Source organism: Gadus macrocephalus, chromosome 7, assembly GCF_031168955.1.
Source record: "Gadus macrocephalus chromosome 7, ASM3116895v1".
Classification (NCBI taxonomy): domain Eukaryota; kingdom Metazoa; phylum Chordata; class Actinopteri; order Gadiformes; family Gadidae; genus Gadus; species Gadus macrocephalus.
This window is the reverse complement of record NC_082388.1, coordinates 6,959,170-6,981,462: the sequence shown is the minus strand read 5'-3', so window position 1 is coordinate 6,981,462 and position 22,293 is coordinate 6,959,170. Positions and strand designations below refer to the sequence as shown.

Below are 22,293 nucleotides of genomic sequence, written 5' to 3'. Positions count from 1 at the left end.
TTATTGACAGCATAGTTGAACAGTATTAATAAGTGCTGCATTAATAGTCCCCTATATTCCTAATAGTTGTGACGTTGATTAGCCTTACCAGGCAACGTCCAAATCGACCGTATAGGTGACATCCCTGTGTGTGTGTGTGTGTGTGTGTGTGTGTGTGTGTGTGTGTGTGTGTGTGCGCGTGCGCACGTCGGGGATCGAACCGCCGACCCTGAGGCCATGAATCTAACACCACAGCCACTAGGTGTTTGAGACCGGTGTCCTTCTGAGTGTGTTTCCGCACGTGTGTGTGTGTGTGTGTGTGTGTGTGTGTGTGTGTGTGTGTGTGTGTGTGTGTGTGTGTGTGTGTGTGTGTGTGTGTGTGTGTGTGTGTGTGTGTGTGTGTGTGTGTGTGTGTGTGTGTGTTCTGGTCCGGTGACCTGATAGCTGGGTACGGTCTCGGAGGGACGTCTTATAAAAGGTACATGAGTCTGTGGGAGTATCACACCCTGAGCAGAGAGACAACAGAAATGGTAAGCCGTGCTTATTACGTTATGTTTTAGTTGATTTGATGCGATTGATGTTAGTATTTATATTCTATTTTATGTATTTATATAACTTAACTTATATTGTCTGTGTGTTGTTTGCTGTGTTTTAGGGTTAGAATGCCAAATACATTTCCAGTATGTAAATTCAGTGGACGATAAAGTTTGATCTATCCATGTTTTCCTTTTTATTTCATATCGATATGACATCTAGTCTTTTCCCAAATTTGTATCTGGCATGACAGGGGTTCATCTTGCATATTAGATTCTGCAAAATCCAAATTCATTCTATTAAATTAAATTTCTCTTTATATTCGGTGCCAAGAGTAACTCAATTCAAATTATTATATATATATATCAACACACATTATTCCTCAACTGCTTTATTTTGATTATTTTACTGGATTGTATATCTGGGAACATTGATACCGGTTTGCTGCAGCCGGTTTTGCCAGATTCGGTAGGAAAATCTGGCCCCATCTGGCAACCCTGCTTGTGAACATACAGGACTTAAATTCTTCCTCTATTCGCTGAATTTGAATATAACCGGAAACAGCCTGTGAATAAAAACATAAAGTTATCTAATTGCACAGCAAATGGAAGGCAAATGGATGAGAAAGGTGTTTTACCGGAGAGATGTACCTGTTTATTCCACCCTAGTACGGCTTCATCAACACCTGCCTCAAGTCCCTGGTGACGGAGAAGTTTGGAGAGGAGACCTGGGAGAAGCTCAGGTCAGTCTGCATGCACCCGCCAGCACACCTTTATAATGTTGAATTTATATTTTATATTATCTATATTTATATATTATCTATAAATCTCTCGGCCACACTCTCTCTCTCTCTCTCTCTGTCTCTCTGTCTCTCTGTCTCTTGCCCTCTCTCTCCCTTGCTTTCTTTCCCCCCCCCCCCTCTCTCTCTCTCTCTCTCTCTCTCTCTCTCTCTCTCTCTCTCTCTCTCTCTCTCGCCCAGCTCCCTGGCTGAGGTTCAGGACACCTTCATGACCTACGAGGTCTACGACGACACTGTGACCCTGCGGCTCGTCAAGGAGGCCTGCAGCATGCTGGGTAGGGAACCGTTAGTTAAAACCATTAGTTAACCGATAGTTAAAGGTCCCATATTATACCACCAGGTGTGAGTATAATAGCCTTTACAACAGTAGCGTGCGGTGACCCTAACTTTCAGTGGGGCAGAAACTACTCCCTTAAGACAACACCCACAATGTTCATGTTTTTTTAATATGTCTATTTTGAGCTACATTAAAACCACTCGCAATATCCACATCTGATAAAGTAACGAAAGATACTGGTGGAATTATTCGGGTTAAAACAACAACAGCTATAGAATATGACCATTGGGGCAGACTACTTTACGACCATAGAGGCGTCTTTTAGCGCGGATTGCAATTCTTATTGGAGCCTGCAGGGTTATGCGATAAACATAGTCGCTGAGCTGCCCTGCCCCAACATTGCGTGACACGTTAAACTCATAGGAACTTTGATGTCAACAGACCAGTTCAAAAGCATACAGAAACTATATATGGTTAATGTGCCAATCACATTATTAAAAATAGACTTGGATTAATGATTTACTGAGGGTTAATTTTTTTGAGAGCATGCTTTTTTGCAAGTAGTTCGCTGCCCCGCCTGCCTAGACTGGGTAGCCCCACCCATTCTGCCGGCGATTTGAGTTCGCCCTGCAGAAGGGTCTTGAGAAGAGCAATACATTTCATATTAGTTTCGATATGTTTTTGCGAGAGCCAATCACCAAGCTGGCTTTTCCCCCTGGTGCGCTATTGGCTGGTTTAACACCATGACGACAGGGAAGCGACGGCAAGCAGCCAATTGCATACAGAGTCATTTGAACTAGGCCCATTGATCACGCCTCTTGTGCTGAAGAAAATGACAGCAGCTTCCCCAGACCAACGTGTAATCTACAATTGAGCTTGGTCTGGTAATAGCCAGGCTGCCACCTGCCCATTTGGACAGCACGCACCTGCTTTACAAGTGGGCGTGTCCATTTAGATGTGCGCTGGATAGATCAGTCTACCAAGCTACCCCATCACACATCTAGGTGGACACGCCCACTTGTGATGGGCGTGTCCGAGAGGCAGATGAAAAAAGAAAAAATGCAGACGGACAGAAAAAACTACAACAAAATGAATAACAAAATTAAGATATAAACATCCAAGAATCAGTTATCAATAGGTCACACTACAGTCACGATGGAAAAACGATTATAATTCTGATTCAGAGAAATCAGGATTGCGTTTCTGTTAAAAAGGTTCTCTACAAACTCTATGAAGGGGCTACACCCAATTGATGTCTGGATTCGGTCCGCTAATTTGATTTGCTTTTTCAGTTCTCTTGAGTGTCGGTCTCCCCGATCGCGATCCCGGGCGACCGGGGGACGCAGAAGGTGAGAAGTTAGCGTCTGGTTGATCTGGGAATAGCCTGTAATTGAATATAACACCTCAAACACCGCCCCCCCTCTTCCCAGCCTCACCCAAACAACCAAACCATACACCTGGGATTGGAAAAAAAAAATAGTTTCCTGAATCCAGTGAGTTGGGAGATTGGGTCAATTGAATGAAAGGTTTATCAATTGTGGGATGAATTTAATCAAATTCCTTTGTTTGTGTATTGAAAGGAAAAAACTCACTGCAGGTTTACTATTTTGGGCAAAAATAGCTAAATAGGTTTCTACAATAGAAACACATTTACATGTCCATTAAGGGCATTTGTCAGAAGAAAGAGAAACAAAAATATATCGCTGTCGGTACGGTAAGGATGTTCATAAAACCATTAACAATCACTAAGTTAACCTGTTCCCCTTACACAACAAAGATAGCTAAGAGAAGATGGAAAAACAAAAAGGCCAACCTGCTAACAACCCCGTCAGGTTAAGATGGTTGTCAGGAGCCAGTAGTCATCAGGCTCTGTGACACCTGTGTATGTGTGTATGTCCCCCCCGTCCCCCCCCCCCCAGACGTGTCCCCCGAGGTGGTCCTGAAGCTGTTCGGGGAACACTTCTTCAGCTTCTGTAAGCAGGCGGGCTACGACACCATGTTGAGAACCCTAGGGGGCAACCTCACCGAGTTCATAGAGAACCTGGACGCCCTGCACAGCTACCTGGCCCTCTCCTACCAGGTAACACACACAAACACACACACACACGCACACCTAACACACAACTAGCTAGCTCGCCCTGTCCTACAAGGTGGGCACACCGAACACTCACCGAACACACACACCTAACGCACACACACCTAACACATACATACACACCTAACACACACACCTCACTCGCACACATAACACACACAGCTACCTCGCCCTGTCCTACCAGGTGGCCGCCCGAAGGAACAATAAAACACACACAACTAAAACACATGACGTACACCTAACACACATATACCCAAGACACATAAACAGCTAAAATATGGGTCCCTGCTTAAAATCTAGCACAACGACATCCCACTGCTATATTAGCTCCATCATTGCTAACGTTTCCTCGGTGAATCTTTGTTTACGTCCAATACCATCGCTCTCCCGACCAGGAGATGAACGCGCCCTCGTTCCGCGTGGAGAAGATTGAGGGGGACGGCATGCTGCTGCATTACTACTCAGACCGCAAAGGACTCTACCACATAGTGCCAGGTAACCTCTGCCCCATGGAACTAGGTCAACTCTACCACATAGTGCCAGGTAACCTCTGCCCCATGGAACTAGGTCAACTCTACCACATAGTGCCAGGTAACCTCTGCCCCATGGAACTAGGTCAACTCTACCACATAGTGCCAGGTAACCTCTGCCCCATGGAACTAGGTCAACTCTACCACATAGTGCCAGGTAACCTCTGCCCCATGGAACGAGGTCAACTCTACCACATAGTGCCAGGTAACCTCTGCCCCATGGAACTAGGTCAACTCTACCACATAGTGCCAGGTAACCTCTGCCCCATGGAACTAGGTCAACTCTACCACATAGTGCCAGGTAACCCCTGCCCCATGGAACTAGGTCAACTCTACCACATAGTGCCAGGTAACCTCTGCCCCATGGAACTAGGTCAACTCTACCACATAGTGCCAGGTAACCTCTGCCCCATGGAACTAGGTCAACTCTACCACATAGTGCCAGGTAACCTCTGCCCCATGGAACGAGGTCAACTCTACCACATAGTGCCAGGTAACCTCTGCCCCATGGAACTAGGTCAACTCTACCACATAGTGCCAGGTAACCTCTGCCCCATGGAACTAGGTCAACTCTACCACATAGTGCCAGGTAACCTCTGCCCCATGGAACTAGGTCAACTCTACCACATAGTGCCAGGTAACCTCTGCCCCATGGAACTAGGTCAACTCTACCACATAGTGCCAGGTAACCTCTGCCCCATGGAACTAGGTCAACTCTACCACATAGTGCCAGGTAACCTCTGCCCCATGGAACTAGGTCAACTCTACCACATAGTGCCAGGTAACCTCTGCCCCATGGAACTAGGTCAACTCTACCACATAGTGCCAGGTAACCTCTGCCCCATGGAACTAGGTCAACTCTACCACATAGTGCCAGGTAACCTCTGCCCCATGGAACTAGGTCAACTCTACCACATAGTGCCAGGTAACCTCTGCCCCATGGAACTAGGTCAACTCTACCACATCGTAAGAGGTAGGAAACTATCAGACCACATTTTACCAGGTAACCTCGAGCATCACTAGCACATCGTACCAGGTCGTACTTTAGCAGACCAGTACCACATCGTACCAGGTACCGTATATATGTCCACAGGTGCTCAGGAGGTAGAGCGGGTCGACTCGTAACTGGAAGGTTGCTAGTTCGATCCCGACTCCTCCGAGGTGAGTGTTGCGGTGCCCCTGAGCGAGGCACCTCACCCTGACTGCTCCTGATGAGCTGCCTGTCGCCCTGCGTGGTCAACTCCGCTGTCGCTGTGCGTGAATGGATGAATGTGTGTGTGACTCAGTGAATGTGTGTGTGAATGGGTGAATGTGTGTATGAATGAGTTAATGTGTGTGTGGATGGGTTAATGTTTGGGTGAATGTGTATGAATGGGTGAATGGGTGTTAATGTGTGAATGCGTGCATGAACTGTCATAAGTCGCTTTAAGTCGCAGTAAGCATCTGCTTACTGCCCTTAATGTAAATATAAATGTATATACATGTGTTCCCCATCCAGGGATCATCGAGGCGGTGGCAAAGGACTTCTTTGACAGCGAGGTCACCATGACGATCCTCAACCAATCAGAGGAGGACGAGCGCACGGGCAAGAAGGAGCACGTGGTGTTCCTGGTGAAGCAGCAGAAGCGTAGCGCCGCCCTTGTGGTGGAGAAGGGGCAGCGGCGGGCCAAGGACCCCCAACAGGTGAGGAGGAGCTGTTCTATTTGGGGAGGCATGTGACATGAGGTAGAGCAGGTTGGCTGGTGACCGGAAGGTTGCTGGTTCGATCCCCGGCTCCTCCTAGCTCCTCCGAGTCTATCTTTAGACCTGAAGACCTCTCGAGTGGTCTAACTTCATATGATAGGGGACCATTAACACAGCACTTGTAAATAACAGTAAAATATGTGGTTGATAATTACTAGAGGGCGTTTACTTGTAACCCGAAGGTTGCAGATCCCCGGCTCCTCCGAGATCAGTGTCCGGGTGTCCCTGAGCAAGACCCCTCAGCGTGACCGCCACTGAGGGGAGGTCGCTAGTGCGATCCCCAGTTTCTCCGAGCCAAGTGTTGCACATGAAACGATCTGAAATATTGGGGGATACTTGGAAGAGTTCGGGAACAAATCTGTTTGCCGCGTTCAGCCGTGTTGGAAGCATTTGGAGCTGCGCGGACGGCGTCTGGTCCGATTCAACAGGCAGAGTCTCAGAGTGTGGGCCGTCTGAGGACTGGAGCCATTGGATACTCTGATTGGTTGTGTGCTGCTAGGGGGTGAATACTTTTTTTTTTGTTATATGTTATTATTAGTTTTCTTTCTTTTTTTTTAAATTTAATTCAAATTTTCTCAGTGCCCGCTGCAGTATCCCTAGAGGTACGCGGACCCCAATTTGAGAACCACTGGTCTATTTCTATGCCTGTTCTTTTGTTTCAAATGCTGGTGGTTCATATGGAAATGGTTTGTAAACGTCTCTCTCTCTTTCTTTCTTTCTTTCTTTCTCTCTCTCTCTCTCTCTCTCTCTCTCTCTCTCTCTCACTCTCACTCTCTCTCACGCTCTCTCACGCTCTCTCTCACTCTCACTCTCTCTCTCTCTCTCTCTCTCTCTCTCTCTCCCTCTCTCTCTCTCTCTCTCTCTCTCTCTCTCCCCCTTATGGAGGTAGATTTGTGTCTTTATTATGCAATCAAGGTTTGAGAGCAAAACTTTCCACACTGCAATCAAAAAATAGGTTTGAGAGCAAAACTTTCCACACTGCAATCAAAAAATTGATTTGAGAGCAAAACTATCGACACTGCAATCAAAAAAAAAATTATTGCAAGATAAATTAATGTGATAAGAAAAATATTAATGGGAATCCAAAAGTTTTGTTTGCAAACCCAAAAGTTTTGTTTGCAAATCCAAAAGTTTTGTTTGCGAATCCAAAAGTTTTGTTCACGAATCAAAAAGCTTTGTTTGCGAATCCTAAAGTTTTGCTTGCGAATCCAAAAGCTTTGCTTGCTGTTGAGCTGAATCTCGTGGGCGGGACCTACGCCGAAAGATGTAAGACACGTCTCTATTGGCCAGTCTCGATCGGAGTGACAGCTTGGCAACATCCGAAAAGCCGCTGCCCCCCGACCGCCTCCAGAAGCAGATTGTCGGCCTGACGGACAGGGTGTTCGTTTGTGCCTCTCAATCCGCGGCGGCGGTCAACAACATCGCCCTGCTCTCCTCTGCCATGGTCTCCTTGTCGGCTGACAGGGAGGCCTACGGAATTTTCAGGGCGCGCAAGCGCGCTCACGGGACAAGCCCATAAGGGGAAGCCTAGACGGCGTAGCCTACATGAAATAGAACTCCCTCTCTCGTTACTAACTGTGGATGTTGCCAAGCTGTCACTCCGATCGAGACTGGCCAATAGAGACGTGTCTTACATCTTTCGGCGTAGGTCCCGCCCACGAGATTCAGCTCAACAGCAAGCAAAGCTTTTGGATTCGCAAGCAAAACTTTAGGATTCGCAAACAAAGCTTTTTGATTCGCAAACAAAACTTTTGGATTCGCAAACAAAACTTTTGGATTTGCAAACAAAACTTTTGGGTTTGCAAACAAAACTTTTGGATTCCCATTAATATTTTTTTTATCACATTAATTTATCTTGCAATAAAACATTTTTTGATTGCAGTGTCGATAGTTTTGCTCTCAAATCTATTTTTGGATTGCAGTGGGGAAAGTTTTGCTCTCAAACCTATTTTTTTATTGCAGTGTGGAAAGTTTTGCTCTCAAACCTATTATTTTTGATTGCATAATAAAGACACAAATCTACCTCCATACCCCCTCCCTCCATCTGTTCTAGCAAGCGGATGCCTTTAAGGGGATGCAGGGACGGTGTCCCGGCCTCTCGGGGCCCCCACCCAGTGGACAGGGGCCCCTGCCCCGGGGGGTGAGGAGCCACTGGGGTCTGGTCCGCAGCGTGGTCCTCTGGGGGAAAGGTGCTCCACTACTCAGAACAATACATAATAATAATAATAATAATAATAATAATAATACATTTTATTTGTATTGCACATATTTCAGGAATCTCAAAGTGCTACAGAAGTAAAAAAAAAAAAAGAGAATATATGCAACAAAACAATCATTACAAATTAACAATAAATAGTTAAAAAGACAACCCATAAAAGAAAATATATATATGTATATTTAATAATAATATATGTGTAATATCTGTGTTTTTGTGATTATCAGTGTTTTTCCTGGGAAAAGGTCCACTACTAAGAAGAATATATATGTATATTTAATAATAATATTGTATAATGTTGTCTATGTTATTGGTGGTTGTCTGAGGAAAGGTGCAATAATCATAATAATATAATTTATAATTATTATTTATTTATGATTATTATATGTATGAATAATAATAATATATGTAAGATATATATATATATATATATATATATATATATATATATATATATATATATATATATACAAACATGTATAGATATTATTTAAAAATATGTATACAAATATACAAAAATATAAATTATTATTATCGTAATGATTATTATGTAAATTCATAATAATAATAATTCAAATAATTTATGTAACAATTTATATAAATAATTATATAGATATTGTATATTGTATAATAATAAATCACTGCATTATTTGCACTAATTAGCTACTAATCGAACATAATCATTTGTATAATATGTATATTCATAATTTATATAATATATCATTTCTATACTCATAATATAAAAAAATCTGTTATGTTATCTACAATATAATGATGCATAAAATATTCAATATAAAAATCTGCCAAATATATTTACCCTATTATGCCACATTACATCATAATACATAAAATATCAACGCTCACAATGTATACAATAATATCTATATACCTGTATTATGCCTAACCCTAGAGAACCTACGCTACACCTTTACCCCGTCCTACCCTGACAAGCTGTGGATGGAGGAGAAAGCTTTCTGCAACGCGTTCCCCTTCCACATCGTGTTTGACCAGGACGTAAGGCTGCCCTCTGTAGGCTGCGTGTAGTACTGCACTGGAACATCGCTGCACACTGTGTGGCGATTGATGCTGATTCTCTCTCTCTCTCTCTCTCTCTCTCTCTCTCTCTCTCTCTCTCTCTCTCTCTCTCTCTCTCTCTCTCTCTCTCTCTCTCTCTCTCTCTCTCTCTCTCTCTCTCTCTCTCTCTCTCTCTCTCTCTCTCTCTCTCTCTCTCTCTCTCTCTCTCTCTCTCTCTCTCTCTCTCTCTCTCAGCTCAAGGTGAAGCAGACAGGTGTGAACATCCAGAAGTTTGTCCCCGGTCTGCAGACCAAAGACATCCGCATCGATGAGTACTTCACCATCGTCCACCCCCAGGTCCGACCCTCCAGAGAGGAGGTCACTACACTAAAGGCTGAGTTATGATTCAAAGCCGACGCAACGCAAGGGGGTTTACGGACTCATTACGTCCTTGCCTAATGGTTAAAAAAATTTCAACATTGCATCAAGGCAACACAGCAGCAAGGGCTGTGATTGGTCCACTCACTAAAACCAGACGCAGAACCGAAACAGGTTCACGACTGCGTTGAAGCGTCTGCATGGTCAGCGTTGTGTCGACGTGAAACCATAACTGAGCCTTTACCCTTAGATTCAAAGGTGTCATCTCCAAACAATGGTCTATTCTGGATTTAAAGGTAAAGTAACACAGCGATGGCCTCAAGATACTCGCGAAGTCAGGGATATAAAATCCTCATAATAGTATATAATATATATAATGTATAGACTAAATAATATGTATAAAGCTATACTATAATAATATAGAATATGATATATAGAATGATATATACTCATAATATATAATAATATATGAACTGGGTATCATCGATCTATTAGAAAGAATCATATATACATTATCTATACTTACTATACTATAATATATATACTGAGTATCATATCCAATGCATAATAATAAGTAAAAACATAAAACATAATAACATATTTAATAATCTATATAATACTCATAATATGTAGACAAATACTGCTATTAGAGACAGGGGACAACTATCTCTTATAGAAGTATTATTTCATCTATTATAAGTACGTATCAGTGGAGGCTCCTCCACTGGAGGCACTTATTCTTTTCGCCGTCGGTGGACCTCTCCGAGGCCATCGCCTCCTGGAAGACGCCTTTGCGGACTCTGCGTCCGAGTTCTCCCTCTCCAGGGTTTCCACCGCCACGGTTGTCGGGAGAAGCCACGCCGGATGGCCGATCTATTCGGCAAAATCATGGGCGAGGCGGCGGCCATCAAGGGCATCCCTATGCCCGCCCCGCCTCTCGCCCCCATGTCAGATGAAATGCATTGCGAGTGCTTTCGCACCCTGTCTATCTCCTGGCGGGCTACCCAGTGTCCCCTGTTCCCACCGGTTCAGCATTTCTCTACCGCTGCGGGTGGAGGCCCTTCTAGCCTGAAGGCCCCGGTGAAGGCCTTCACTGACTTCACTAACGTGGAGGGGTGGGCTGATACGACGGTGAGGGATCCTCGCCTGGAACCAGCCCTGGCAGCGCTTCTCTGTCCGGGCGCCGGATGGTATCTTAACGAGAAGCCGCTGCCCCCCGACCGCCTCCAGAAGCAGATTGTCGGCCTGACGGACAGGGTGTTCGTCTGTGCCTCACAATCTGCGGCGGCGATCAACAACCTCGCCCTGCCCTCCTCTGCCCTGGTCTCCTTGTCGGCTGGCAGGGAGGCTTACGGCCCGGAGGAAGCCGCAAGATGGCTGGCGGTTGTTGCTTGTTCATCGGGCACGAGTGAAGCGGCTACACGGCTCGCTGCCTGTTCAGCGGACATGAGCGCGGCGTCTAGACAGCGCGCTGTTTGTACAGCGATTGACTCTGTAACTTCTACCACGCTCGCTGAGCCCCCTCTCTTTCATGGGATGCCCCACTTGGTTCACACACAGTGTGGAGGCGGAAGGGGGCCAAGGAATACGGGTTATTCCTGGACAGTGTTCCTCAGCTGTCAGCTCGCCCTCTCTCCTTGTTGGCAAGAGCAGTGCGTTCTACCATCCTTGTTGGACAACACACTGAGATGGGGCAATCCCATACAGTTCAAGCGCCGTCCCCCACCCTTTATGGGTTTGGTGGAGACCAGGCTACGCGACCGAGCGGCAAGCAGGGCTCTGGCAGCAGAGGTGGCCCGTCTCTTGGAGAAGGGGGCCATCACTACCGTTCCCCCCCACGAGTCACACCTAGGGTTTTACTCCCGCTACTTCCTGGTTTAGAAGAAGTCAGGGGAGATGAGACCTATTCTGGATCTTCGCGTGTTCAACAGATTTGTTGCTGCGAGGAAATTCAGAATGCTCACTATCAGAGCGCTGCTCCGATGTGTTAGAGAGGGCGACTGGTTCACATCCCTGGACCTCAAGGATGCTTACTTCCACGTCCCTGTTCGGCAGGCGCACAGGAAGCTTCTCCGCTTTGCCTTTTTGGGAGTGGCGTACGAGTACCCCTCCCTGGCCCCACGCACCTTCTCAAAGTGTGTAGAGACGGCGTTGGGACCGCTCAGGCGTCAGGGAAAGATGGTTCTCTTCTACCTCGACGACCTACTTATTCTGAGCAACTCAGAGGAAATTGCGAGAAGGGACACCATGACGGTGATAAACCATCTCTCTTTCCTGGGTTTTGCCATCAACTGGGAAAAGAGCTCCCCGCTCCCCAGCCGGCAGACAGTCTACTTGGGGCTTTGCCTAGACTCAGCCCCCATGACAGCGATGCTCTCGCCTCCGCGACGAGACGCCATCCTGTCGGCGCTCTCCCGTTTTCGCGTTCGCAGGAACGTGACCGCACTGTCCATCATGCGCCTGTTGGGGCTGATGGCGGCCGCCCATCCCGTGGTTCCCCTGGGTCTGCCTTTTATGCACCGACTCCAGCGGTGGTTTGCTCGCCAACGGTTTGACCCCATGCGACACAAGCTCAGGGTGCTCCTCGTACCCCGCTCAGTGTCACCAGACCTGGGATATTAGGAAAACCCCCCCGCCCTTCTCAGGGGTGTTCCCCTGGGCAGAGTAACGTCCTAGGTAGTGGTCTTCACGGACGCCACATTGACGGGTTTGGGAGGAACGTGCCTCTCCCACTCAGTCGGAGGCGAGTAGCTTACGTCCCCTACAGCACAAATAAATGTGTTGGAACTCGTCGCTGTGAGGAAGATGCTGTTGCATTTCTTTCACCTGGTGCGTGGCCGCCACGTTCTGATCAGGACAGACAGCGTGTCGGCGGCGGCATACAGAAACAGACAGGGGGGAGTGCGCTCCTCTGCTCTCCACCGAAAGGCGGTCGAGCTCTGGCTTTGGGCTCATCAGTATCAGTGTTGTTTTCGTCAGGCAAGACGAAAACGAAAATGACGTCGTCAGACCCCTTTTTTCCATGACGAAAATGAGACTAAGACGAACGTCACCAAAGCCATATAAAGACTAAAATGTGACGAAAAATGTAGAAATTTTCGTCAGACGAGAACTAGACGAGACTAAATTGTTAGTGAGTGGACGAACAAAGTTTCAAAACATGCTTTTTTCCCGCCAACTATAATATGCGTGCAATGTCAATCAAGAGCTCAGACATCAGAAATGGAGCCAGCTGCTTGTCCTAACAGTCACGCCCCCATCACACACTAAAAGCCTCGCTCGCGCGCAGCTGCGCCTGCACGCACACGGCACACACACACTCATACACTACAGAGAGAGGCTGGTGGAGTTTTGGAGTTTTCTTTGGACTAAAACTAGACTAAAACCTTTTGAGTTTTCGTCCGACTAAAACTAGACTAAAACTTTCAAAGATAGAAATGACTAAAATGGGACTAAAACTAAGAAGCATTTCGTCAAAAAGACTAAGGCTAAAACTAAATCTAAAATGCCTGCCAAAAACAACACTGATCAGTATATCCTCAGTCTAAGAGCCCTGCATATCGTGGGCGCCCAGAACTTCGGGGCGGACCTCACGTCTCGCGGCGGTCTCCGCTGAGGCGAGTGGCGGTAACATCCCGACATTGTCAGACTGATCTGGCAGAGGTTCGGGACGGCTCAGGTGGACCGATTCGTGTCCAGGTAGAACACATTCTGCAGGTGGTGGTTCTTTCTCAACCCTCGGGATCTTCCCCCGTTAGGGGTGGATGCGTTGGCACACACACCTTGGCCGCGGGCTCTCTTGTATGCGTTTCCCCCGCTCCAGCTGATCCTTCCTCTTCTGGAACGGGTCAGACAGGAGAGATTGTCCCTCATTATAGTGGCTCCGGAGAACCGCTCAGCTCTGTGGTTTCCAGAGCTGGCGGCGCTCTCACGGACGGCGCCGAGGCCGGTACCGTTCAGATCGGATGTGCTTTCACAGGCCCACGGGACGGTGCACCACCCGCCCGATGTATCGGGGCGGCTGTTGGTCTGACTCCTGAGAGGTTGATCCTGCAGGGCAAAGGTTTGCCTGAAGCGGTTATCAACACAATTCAGAGTGCTGGTGCCCCTTCTGCTTCTTCCCTCTCTGCGGCGAAGTGGGGCGCTTTCTCTGATTGGTGTGACAGGAACCACGCTGTCCCTCCCATCTCAATGCGAGGTGGGAAGTGTGCTTGCGTTTCTGCAGTACTTATTGGAAAAAGGTTTCTCCACTATCAAGGTCTATGCGGCAGCCGTTTCGGCTGGCCATGCAGGCTGTGATGGTAGACCGATCTTCAGCCATCCACTGGTCAAGAGATTCTTGCGTGGGGCTAGACGTGTTAGGCCTGTTCCGCCCGTGCTTAAACCACGCTGGGATCTCCCCACCGTGTTGCGCGGGTTGTCCAGGGACCCTTTTTGAGCCTCTGTCTCAGGCCCCTTTGGATGCCCTGTCCTTTAAGTTGGCGCTTTTATTGGCTTTGGTTTCTGCCAAGCGGGCCGGTGAGTTGACCGCTGTCAGCCCGAGCTGCTTGTTGCTTAACGAGGACAGCTCCTTTGCGCTGCTCAGACCTAGTCCTGCGTTCCTCCCAAAGAGTTCTTTCCGGTCGAGAGATATTGTGCTTAAGGCTTTTCACCCCCCGCCTCCGCGGAGGCGGAGTTGCATCTCCTCTGCCCTGTGCGGGCGCTGGCTATGTACGTGAAACGCTCGGCCGCATTCCGCTCCACACAACAGTGGTTTGTGTGTTATAGCGATGCTGGCAGGGGCCGCGCTCTCTCTAAACAATGGTTTACTCGCTGGATATGTGAAGGTGTTTGCTTAGCCTACTCTCGGCAGGGCTTAGCGCCACTGTTGGGTGTTAAAGCTCACTCGACACGGGGCATGGCCGCTTCAACGGCTCTACTCAGAGGCGTTTCGGTGGAAGACATCTGCGCGGCTGCGTCTTGGTCTTCCCCCGGCCCCTTTGTCCGTTTCTACATGTTAGACATGTCCAGGGGCTCACTCGGCCACTCTGTGGTGGAATCCGGGGCCCCTTCTAAGGCTTAAGAATATAGGCATGTTCTTTTAAGCGGCATCGTTAATATTCTCTCGCCGGCTGGAGAGTCGGATTTGACTGCCAGTATTTCTCTCCCTCTGTTTTTCAAATGGAAAACATACTAGAGGGGTTCCTAGTGGCTCACCAGTTGATGAGTTGGATTTGCCTGCCAGTATAGCCCGCCGGTTTTTTCAAATGAAAAACTCCTTATTGGAGAGTTGGACTCCATAGCTCCGCCCCCGGTGGTAGCGGACCTAATGGAAACCATATACTCTGGTTTTTCGTTTCCTTTTCATGGATTCCATGAAGCACGGATTGGAGGGCTGGAGTTTTTACAGACTCACTTTTTTCTCTTGATCATCGCCTTGCTTGATCTAGGAGGAATTCGTTCTTTATAAGGCTGTTGTGTTTTGCACATCCTCAGCTTTTTTGAGTCTGATGTGACTTATGTTTTTTGACTGGGGTTCAGCAGAGTACATTGATTGGGCTCCGCTCACAGCTTCGCCTTAGCCCATAAGGCGAAGCCTAGACGGCGTAGCCTACACGAAAAAGAATGCTAGTTATGATATTATAACTCTAGTTCTATGATTGTAGGCGTGGCTGTCTAGTTTCCCACCTGCTGCACCCTCCAAATGCTGAAAGAATAGCGTGGAGGATGAGCGGCGGAATGCGCCGCCTTATATGCACGGTACCGTGGGATGTGGGCGGTGTCCACGTTGATGGGTGCATAGTAGACATTTTCAGTGTGAGCGAGCACGCGCCCGGGACAAGCCCATAAGGCGAAGCCTAGACGGCTACGCCTACAATCAGGAGCCTACGTAGGAGGGGGCGCTGAAACGGACTTGCTAATTTGGTAACTGTAGGCGGGGTACTTTCAGAAATGCATATCTCACTCAAAAAATCATGCACAGACTCTTTTCACAGTTTGTATGTGTGTGGGAGAACCAGAGACCCTAAACAACACCCCAAATCCCAGGAAAGGTGTTGTTCTTATGATATGTCCCCTTTAACACCATTAACAACATTCTGAAACATCTATTAACATCCACAGTTGCCTCAAACAATGTTAGGATTACAACCATGTAAGTAGTAGTGAAATAATGTTCTTGTTGTTCTTTCAAATGTTTGTTACTCTGACCTTTCTGTTTGATATTGTGGAAAGGATGTTAGTTAATGCTTCAGAGAATGATGTATTTTAAATGGCATCACTTTTGGTCTTGTGTCTTCATTTTTCTTAAAACAACTGTAGCTGAATATAAACAGCCAAATTACAACCAACAGCTTCAGTCATTGAGGGAAAAAATAGGCCCTGATTTATTAATTTAGTTTTACAAATCAAGAGGAGGCCTGATTTGACTAATTGACTTTGCATCCTTTCCTTCTGCCCTTGTAGTCCATTTCAAATACATGCTGCCCACCAGCTTTCAAAGTACAATGCTGCCACTGGTGGCTTTGTATACATTTTATTCACTTAATTATCTCTCCCTGCTATTTCTTGCTCACCAAAACACCCTGAAACAACTTGAGTCCCATGTACTCCCTCCCTCCCTTTACAAAGCACCAGCCGCCACTGGTACATATATATATCCTTCATGTGGCCAACAGGTGACCTTCACCATCGACAGCATCAAGAAGTTCATCAACAGTCAGTTTGTCCTGAAGACCCAGACGGAGATGATTCCTCAGCACCAGCGCACGGCCCTCAAGCTAAGAGGTGGGGAGGACAGGCGGCCATCTTTGTTGTCCTGAGAAAAGTGGAGTCAAAAACACGTTTTGGAGCTAAATCGACAAAAATCTTTGTTTTTATACATTGTATTTTTTTGTGTGATTGGTCTACGAGAAACAGGTGTGCAGCCTCCCCCAGCCCCAGAGTCCAATCAGACTCGGGCCAGGTGAACAGTCTCTCTCTCTCTCTCTCTCTCTCTCTCTCTTTCTTTCTTTCTTTCTTTCTTTCTTTCTTTCTTTCTTTCTTTCTTTCTTTCTTTCTTTCTTTCTTTCTTTCTTTCTTTCTTTCTTTCTCACTGTCTTTCCTCCAACACTTTTCTCACTCATGAAATGTTGTTCACACATACGGCCCATCAGGAGAATAGCAGGACTTACGCGTAAGTGTGAAAGCACTATACACTCCTACACTACCGTCATAACTCTGGGGGCTTCCACTGGTGATGATGTCCCCACCCTTGCTGTCTTGCCCCCCCCACCCAAGTCAGATGGGGTGGACGCCCTCCCCTCCCTCCCTTCCTCCTCTCCTCTCCCTCACTCCTCCTTTTCTCTTCCCTACCTCCCCCTTTTCCTCTCCTCTCCCTCCTCTCCTCCCATTGCCTCTTTTGTCCTCTCCTTTTCTCTCTCTCCTCATCTCTTTCCTCCTGTCCTCTCCCTCCTTTCTTCTCCTCCATCCTTGTTCCTCTTCTGCCTCCACTCTCTCTCTCTCTCTCTCTCTCTCTCTCTCTCTCTCTCTCTCTCTCTCTCTCTCTCTCTCTCTCTCTCTCCTTCTATTCTCTCCTCCTCTCCTCCCATGTTCTCTCCTCCTCCCCTCTCCCTTCCGCTCCTCTCACCCCTGCTGTTGTTGCCTCCCCCCCTCCCCCCCTCCAGGCCAGATGGTGTGGATGCCCTCCCTGGCCTGCATGCTGTACCTCTGCTCCCCTAAGCTCCGTAGCCTCCAGGAGCTGGAGGAACGAGGGCTCCACCTGGCCGACATCGCCCCCCATGACACCACACGCGACCTGATCCTGCTCAACCAGCAGAGGCTGGCCGAGATGGAGCTCAGCAACCAGCTGGAGAGAAAGAAGGTGGGGTTTAGGTGGGGTTCTCGCTGTAAGTGTGTGTGGTGACGGCTGGCTTAACCTAATGACCATTGATTGGTCAACGAGAAACAGGTGTGCAGCCTCCCTCAGACCCAGAGTCCAATCCGACAGGCTCTGGGCCAGGTGAGGCTTCTCTCTCTCTCTCTCTCTCTCTCTCTCTCTCTCTCTCTCTCTCTCTCTCTCTCTCTCTCTCTCTCTCTCTCTCTCTCTCTCTCTCTCTCTCTCTCTCTCTCTCTCTCTCTCCCCTCCTCTCTCTCTACCTAAGTCTCTCGCTCTCTCTCTCTTTCTCTACCTGTACCTCTCTCTCTATGTCTCTCTGTCTCTGTCTCTCTTCCTCTCTCTCTCTATGTCTCTCTCTCTCTCTCTCTCTCTCTCTCTCTCTCTCTCTCTCTCTCTCTCTCTCTCTCTCTCCATGGCGTTAGTCAGCCTGCTGCTCACTGGTCATGGCGGTGTTCAACTACGTAGTCAAATGTCATTGATATGATAGGATTATTGTTACAGATTATTTGTGAGAACGGTAACACCTTGTTGTCACCACTGGGAGGCAGACATGCAACGCCATGCAGCACATTTATCAATTGGTGTTTCACCTTAGACGTGCATGCAAGTGTGTGTGTGTGTGTGTGTGTGTGTGTGTGTGTGTGTGTGTGTGTCCACATTTGCTGTGTGTGTGTGTGTGTGTGTGTGTGTGTGCGTGTGCGCGTGTGTGTGTATGTCCACATTTGGTGTCTGTGTGTGTGTGTGTGTGTGTGTGTGTGTGTGTGTGTGTGTGTGTGTGTGTGTGAGACAGGAGGAGCTGAGGATCCTGTCTCACCACCTGGCGGCGGAGAAGAAGAAGACGGAGACGCTGCTGTACGCCATGCTGCCGCAGCATGTGGCCAATCAGCTGAGAGAGGGCCGCAAGGTGGAGGCAGGTAGATAGTGGTCCGGCCGCCAGTCCGTCAACCGTTTTCCTCGTCAAACTATCGTCGATTTTTATTTAATCTAATTTTGGTCATTATTTTTTTGTTCAAAAAAATGCATAAAAAGATTTTATTTTTAGAAATAGATTTTATTGTTCATTATGTTTATCTTATTTGCTATATTTATATATATATATACAGAGGTTAAATTGGGCCGGGGCTGTCCGGGACGGAGCCCCGGCACATAAGCGGCCGGGTCTGGAGTTCTGCGCAGCAGATCAGCTCCAGCCGATTTTGGCAGTCTGCCTAGTCCATCACGAGCAATGTTGTCCTACTCATTTACAACTTTTCCATTGCAAATCTATGTTGTTTTAAAACACAATTCTAAATAATGGAGTAGGGATAGGCTGGCCTAGACATCTGGAGCAAGTTTGAGAAGTAGGCATATCACGCACAAAACTTGCGCAGCAGCTCCTCGTCCCCCCAGATCAGACAACACAACGTCAAATCATTCTAACGGTCATCATCACCAGACATAATTATTGTAGTAGACAGGTGAATGGCGAGGTAAGAGAAACTAAATTAAAGGTGCACGGTATTTTGGTACTAATATCATTAGATATGGGCTTGCACTTTCATTAAGCAGGAAAAATTAACCTTAGACATGCAGGGATAGCCTGCTACTGGTATGTCAAATGGCAAGCGCTAGTTAAAAAGAACAATGCTGCTAATTCTAAATGATTTAGCAAGTAGTCTATGCGATCTCCGAATCACATTTCTCATTCCTAGCTGGATGAATTTCAAACTTATTTGTATCTATGAATTGCAGTGCATTGCCTAGGCTATTTATTTGTGAGTACAGTAGGTCCTGTGATTTAAGGTTTGCATATAGGCTACACAGCAGGTTAGATTTAAAAGCCCGCGTTAACATGATGGTGACGTAGCCTATCGGCTAGCCTTTAAGAAAAAGATAGCTTCATTCATTCATTCATTCAAAAGTGTTTTATTTAAAGAACGTTTGATTACATCATTATATAATATGAACCATTTTAAAAGACATTCTATCTACTTCTTAACTTAGGGTGAAAGTCAACAAGTGAACATTTCAGAGATAAAAGGTAAACATGAGTGGAACAAAAAGGAGGAAGCTTACAGATTTCTTCAAAAGGTGGGCAGCTGCTATCCAAGACATAATTTTGAAATAATTAAGCTAGGCCTGTGTGCAGAAGTCACTGTAACCAAGCTGTGATTTGTTGCTAGATCTTTTCATCCTGATAGTGTGTCTGTCATGTCTTAAGTGCTGTCTCTTCCTCCACTAAACTAAAAATGCAGAGTTGAACAGAACAGGGATGAGGATGGAGCTGAGGGCAGAGGAGATGAGGCTGGACAGGGCAGAGGAGCTGAGGATGGACCGGGCAGAGGAGCTGAGGATGGACAGGGCAGAGATGAGGACACTGAGGGCAGAGGAGGTGAGGCGGGACAGGGCAGAGGAGCTGAGGATGGACAGGGCAGAGATGAGGACACTGAGGGCAGAGGAGCTGAGGATGGACCGGGAGGGACAGGTGCAGATGAGCATGTAGGTGCAACTGACAACTTCCCTGACTGCTGGAAGAGACAGCAATATGATTATTTAAAAAAAAACTACCCATTTCTTGTGGCAAAAAATAAAAAATTGGGATGTGAAACATGCAGTGCGGCATTATCACTTGGGGCAGAGAGAACAGGTAAACTCAGATAACGACTATCATGGATTTTTTTTTTTGCAACCTTAATTTTGGCTCTGCGTACTCTGCGTATGGGGAGCGGCGGCCCCTCCGGATCAGAGCCCCCCCACATAGAAAATCCCAATTTAACCACTGTATATATATATATATATATATGTATATGTATAATATATATATATATATATATAATATATATATATATATATATATTGTGGCATCCCGCCCCTTAAACCTCGGCCCGGGCGGGGCCGAGGTACAGTGGTAGACGGCGTGTACCGCCGTCACCCACCAGACGGCGACCGAGAGCAGCCCTTTCGCTTCCCTATTCAGTGTGATTGGGGGACACCTGGCCGGTGGCAGGGGAGCCATGTTAAAAGGAGGTCAAGGACAGACAGGAGGACAGCACGGCAGCGACGAGGAGGTAGAGGCTCACGGAGACCCTATAGAACTTGAACGATTGTACTCCATTTGAACATTGTCTGTCTGGAGCAATAAACGCCGTGAACGGCTTTAAACCCTGACCCAGTGTGATTCTTACCTGGAACCCGACCCTCCAAGGACCGGGTTACCACATATGGTGGAGAGTGCAGGCATTTGAAGGCCCCACTACAAAACCCCGGCAAAGAACCTCCCCAGTCCGACATGCAGAACCCGGAGGGGAGCGCAGCCGCCGCCGCCCAGCGACAGCAGCAGGCGCAAGCCGCCGAACAGCAGCGGGAGACGGCGGAGAGCCGAGCCCTGCTCCGCGAAGCAGTGCTCCGACTCACGCAGCATGCCGTCCGCGACGCCCCGATCGCCGCCCCGAAACCAGCCGGCTCACCAAGCTCGGGCCCGAGGACGACGTCGAGGCGTACTTGGAGGTCTTCGAGCGGATCGGCCAGAGGGAGAGCTGGCCAGAGGAGCAGTGGGCCCATATCGTGGCGCCGTTCCTCACCGGATCAGCCCAGCAGGCGAAGCCAAGACCTGCCGGCGGAGACCGCCCGGCAGTACCCAGCCCTGAAGCAGGCGATATTGGCCTATTACGGGCACAACCTCGCGGCCCGCACACAACGCTTCCATGACTGGCGATTCGACGTCCGGGGCCCGGTGCGGACGCAGATTGCCCAGCGCAGCCGCCTAGTAAAGCGGTGGCTGTCGACCGGGGAGGGTCCCAGCCCTAGAGACCGGGTCCGAATAGACAATACAATCCGACAACTCCCGCCGGGTGCCCGAAGGGTACTGGCCCACCACCATCCCGACTCGGTGGACGACCTAGTCAGACAGCTAGAGAACTGGCAGGTGGCCCAGCGGCTGAGCGACGGCACCGGAGACGCCCCACGACCCGCCGAGACCCGCCGAGACCCACCGAGACCGACGGGGAACCCCGGCCGGCGTCCCGGTCCCTCCGCCGATCGTGTCTCAGGAGAGACGCGAGCAGCGGCGGTGCTACGGGTGCGGTCAGCCCGGCCACCTCGCCTGATCCTGCCCTGGAGACCGGGATGTGCCGATGCCGTCGGCCTACGCGGACAGAGGGAGAGGCTCACCCTGTATGCTGGCGACCTGTTGGACGCAAGGACCGTCCGGGAGCCCGACCATTCCGGCACGGGTCATGAACCCGGGACACGCAGGCCGTACTGGACACCGGCAGCGTGGTCACCCTCCTCCGCCCCGACCTGGCGGGAGGACGGGAGGGGAGACCCATGGAGGTGGCCTGCGTGCACGGGGACACACAGACTTACGAGACCTGCCATGTGGTCATTCGGACACCACGCGGGGTGTTCACGGCTCGGGAAGGGGTTGTACCCCACCTCCCGGTGCCACTCCTAACCGGGACGGACTGCCCGATATTTCACCGGCTCTGGGACCCGGCCCGAGAATCCGGAGGCAGGAGAGAGCCTCCCCGCCGAGGGGCGAGGGGAGCGCGGCCGGCCTGTGGAGCTACACGAGTCCCGACGTCACACGGGGAGGACCAGGGGTCCGAGGGGAACGGTCCGTCCCCACCGGGGTCCCCGATCCGCACGGGGAGAGGAGGGAACGTCCGATCCGGGTCGCCGGGCCCCCACGCCGACACCCCGGACACCCTCACGGCCTCTGAGCAACCCGACCCCCCGGAGGAGCCGGAGAGTTCCCCCCTGACTGAGTTCTCGGACTTTCTACCGGGGAAGGCGGAGGGTTCGGCCCGACCAGGCCAGTTCGCCAGCGCCCAGCTACAAGACGAGGCCCTGAAGCATGCCTGGAGCCACGTTGTGTCCCACGACGGACAGCCCCG

General features: G+C 48.8%; 1 protein-coding gene across 1 annotated transcript in view; it reads left to right on the top strand.

The window, feature by feature from the left end:
- Window positions 1–411: 411 nt before the first annotated feature.
- The window catches only part of LOC132460651 (guanylate cyclase soluble subunit beta-2-like), a 34,235-nt gene continuing 12,353 nt past the window's right edge, over window positions 412–22,293 (top strand). Inside the window, exons 1-11 of the mRNA XM_060055464.1 lie at window positions 412–1,255; window positions 1,493–1,587; window positions 3,509–3,669; window positions 4,080–4,179; window positions 5,713–5,897; window positions 8,011–8,146; window positions 9,083–9,186; window positions 9,442–9,543; window positions 16,221–16,329; window positions 17,208–17,404; window positions 18,210–18,333. Of these exons, the coding sequence (XP_059911447.1) occupies window positions 1,521–1,587; window positions 3,509–3,669; window positions 4,080–4,179; window positions 5,713–5,897; window positions 8,011–8,146; window positions 9,083–9,186; window positions 9,442–9,543; window positions 16,221–16,329; window positions 17,208–17,404; window positions 18,210–18,333 (1,285 nt within the window). The 5' untranslated portion in view covers window positions 412–1,255; window positions 1,493–1,520. The remainder of the gene's footprint in view (window positions 1,256–1,492; window positions 1,588–3,508; window positions 3,670–4,079; window positions 4,180–5,712; window positions 5,898–8,010; window positions 8,147–9,082; window positions 9,187–9,441; window positions 9,544–16,220; window positions 16,330–17,207; window positions 17,405–18,209; window positions 18,334–22,293) is intronic.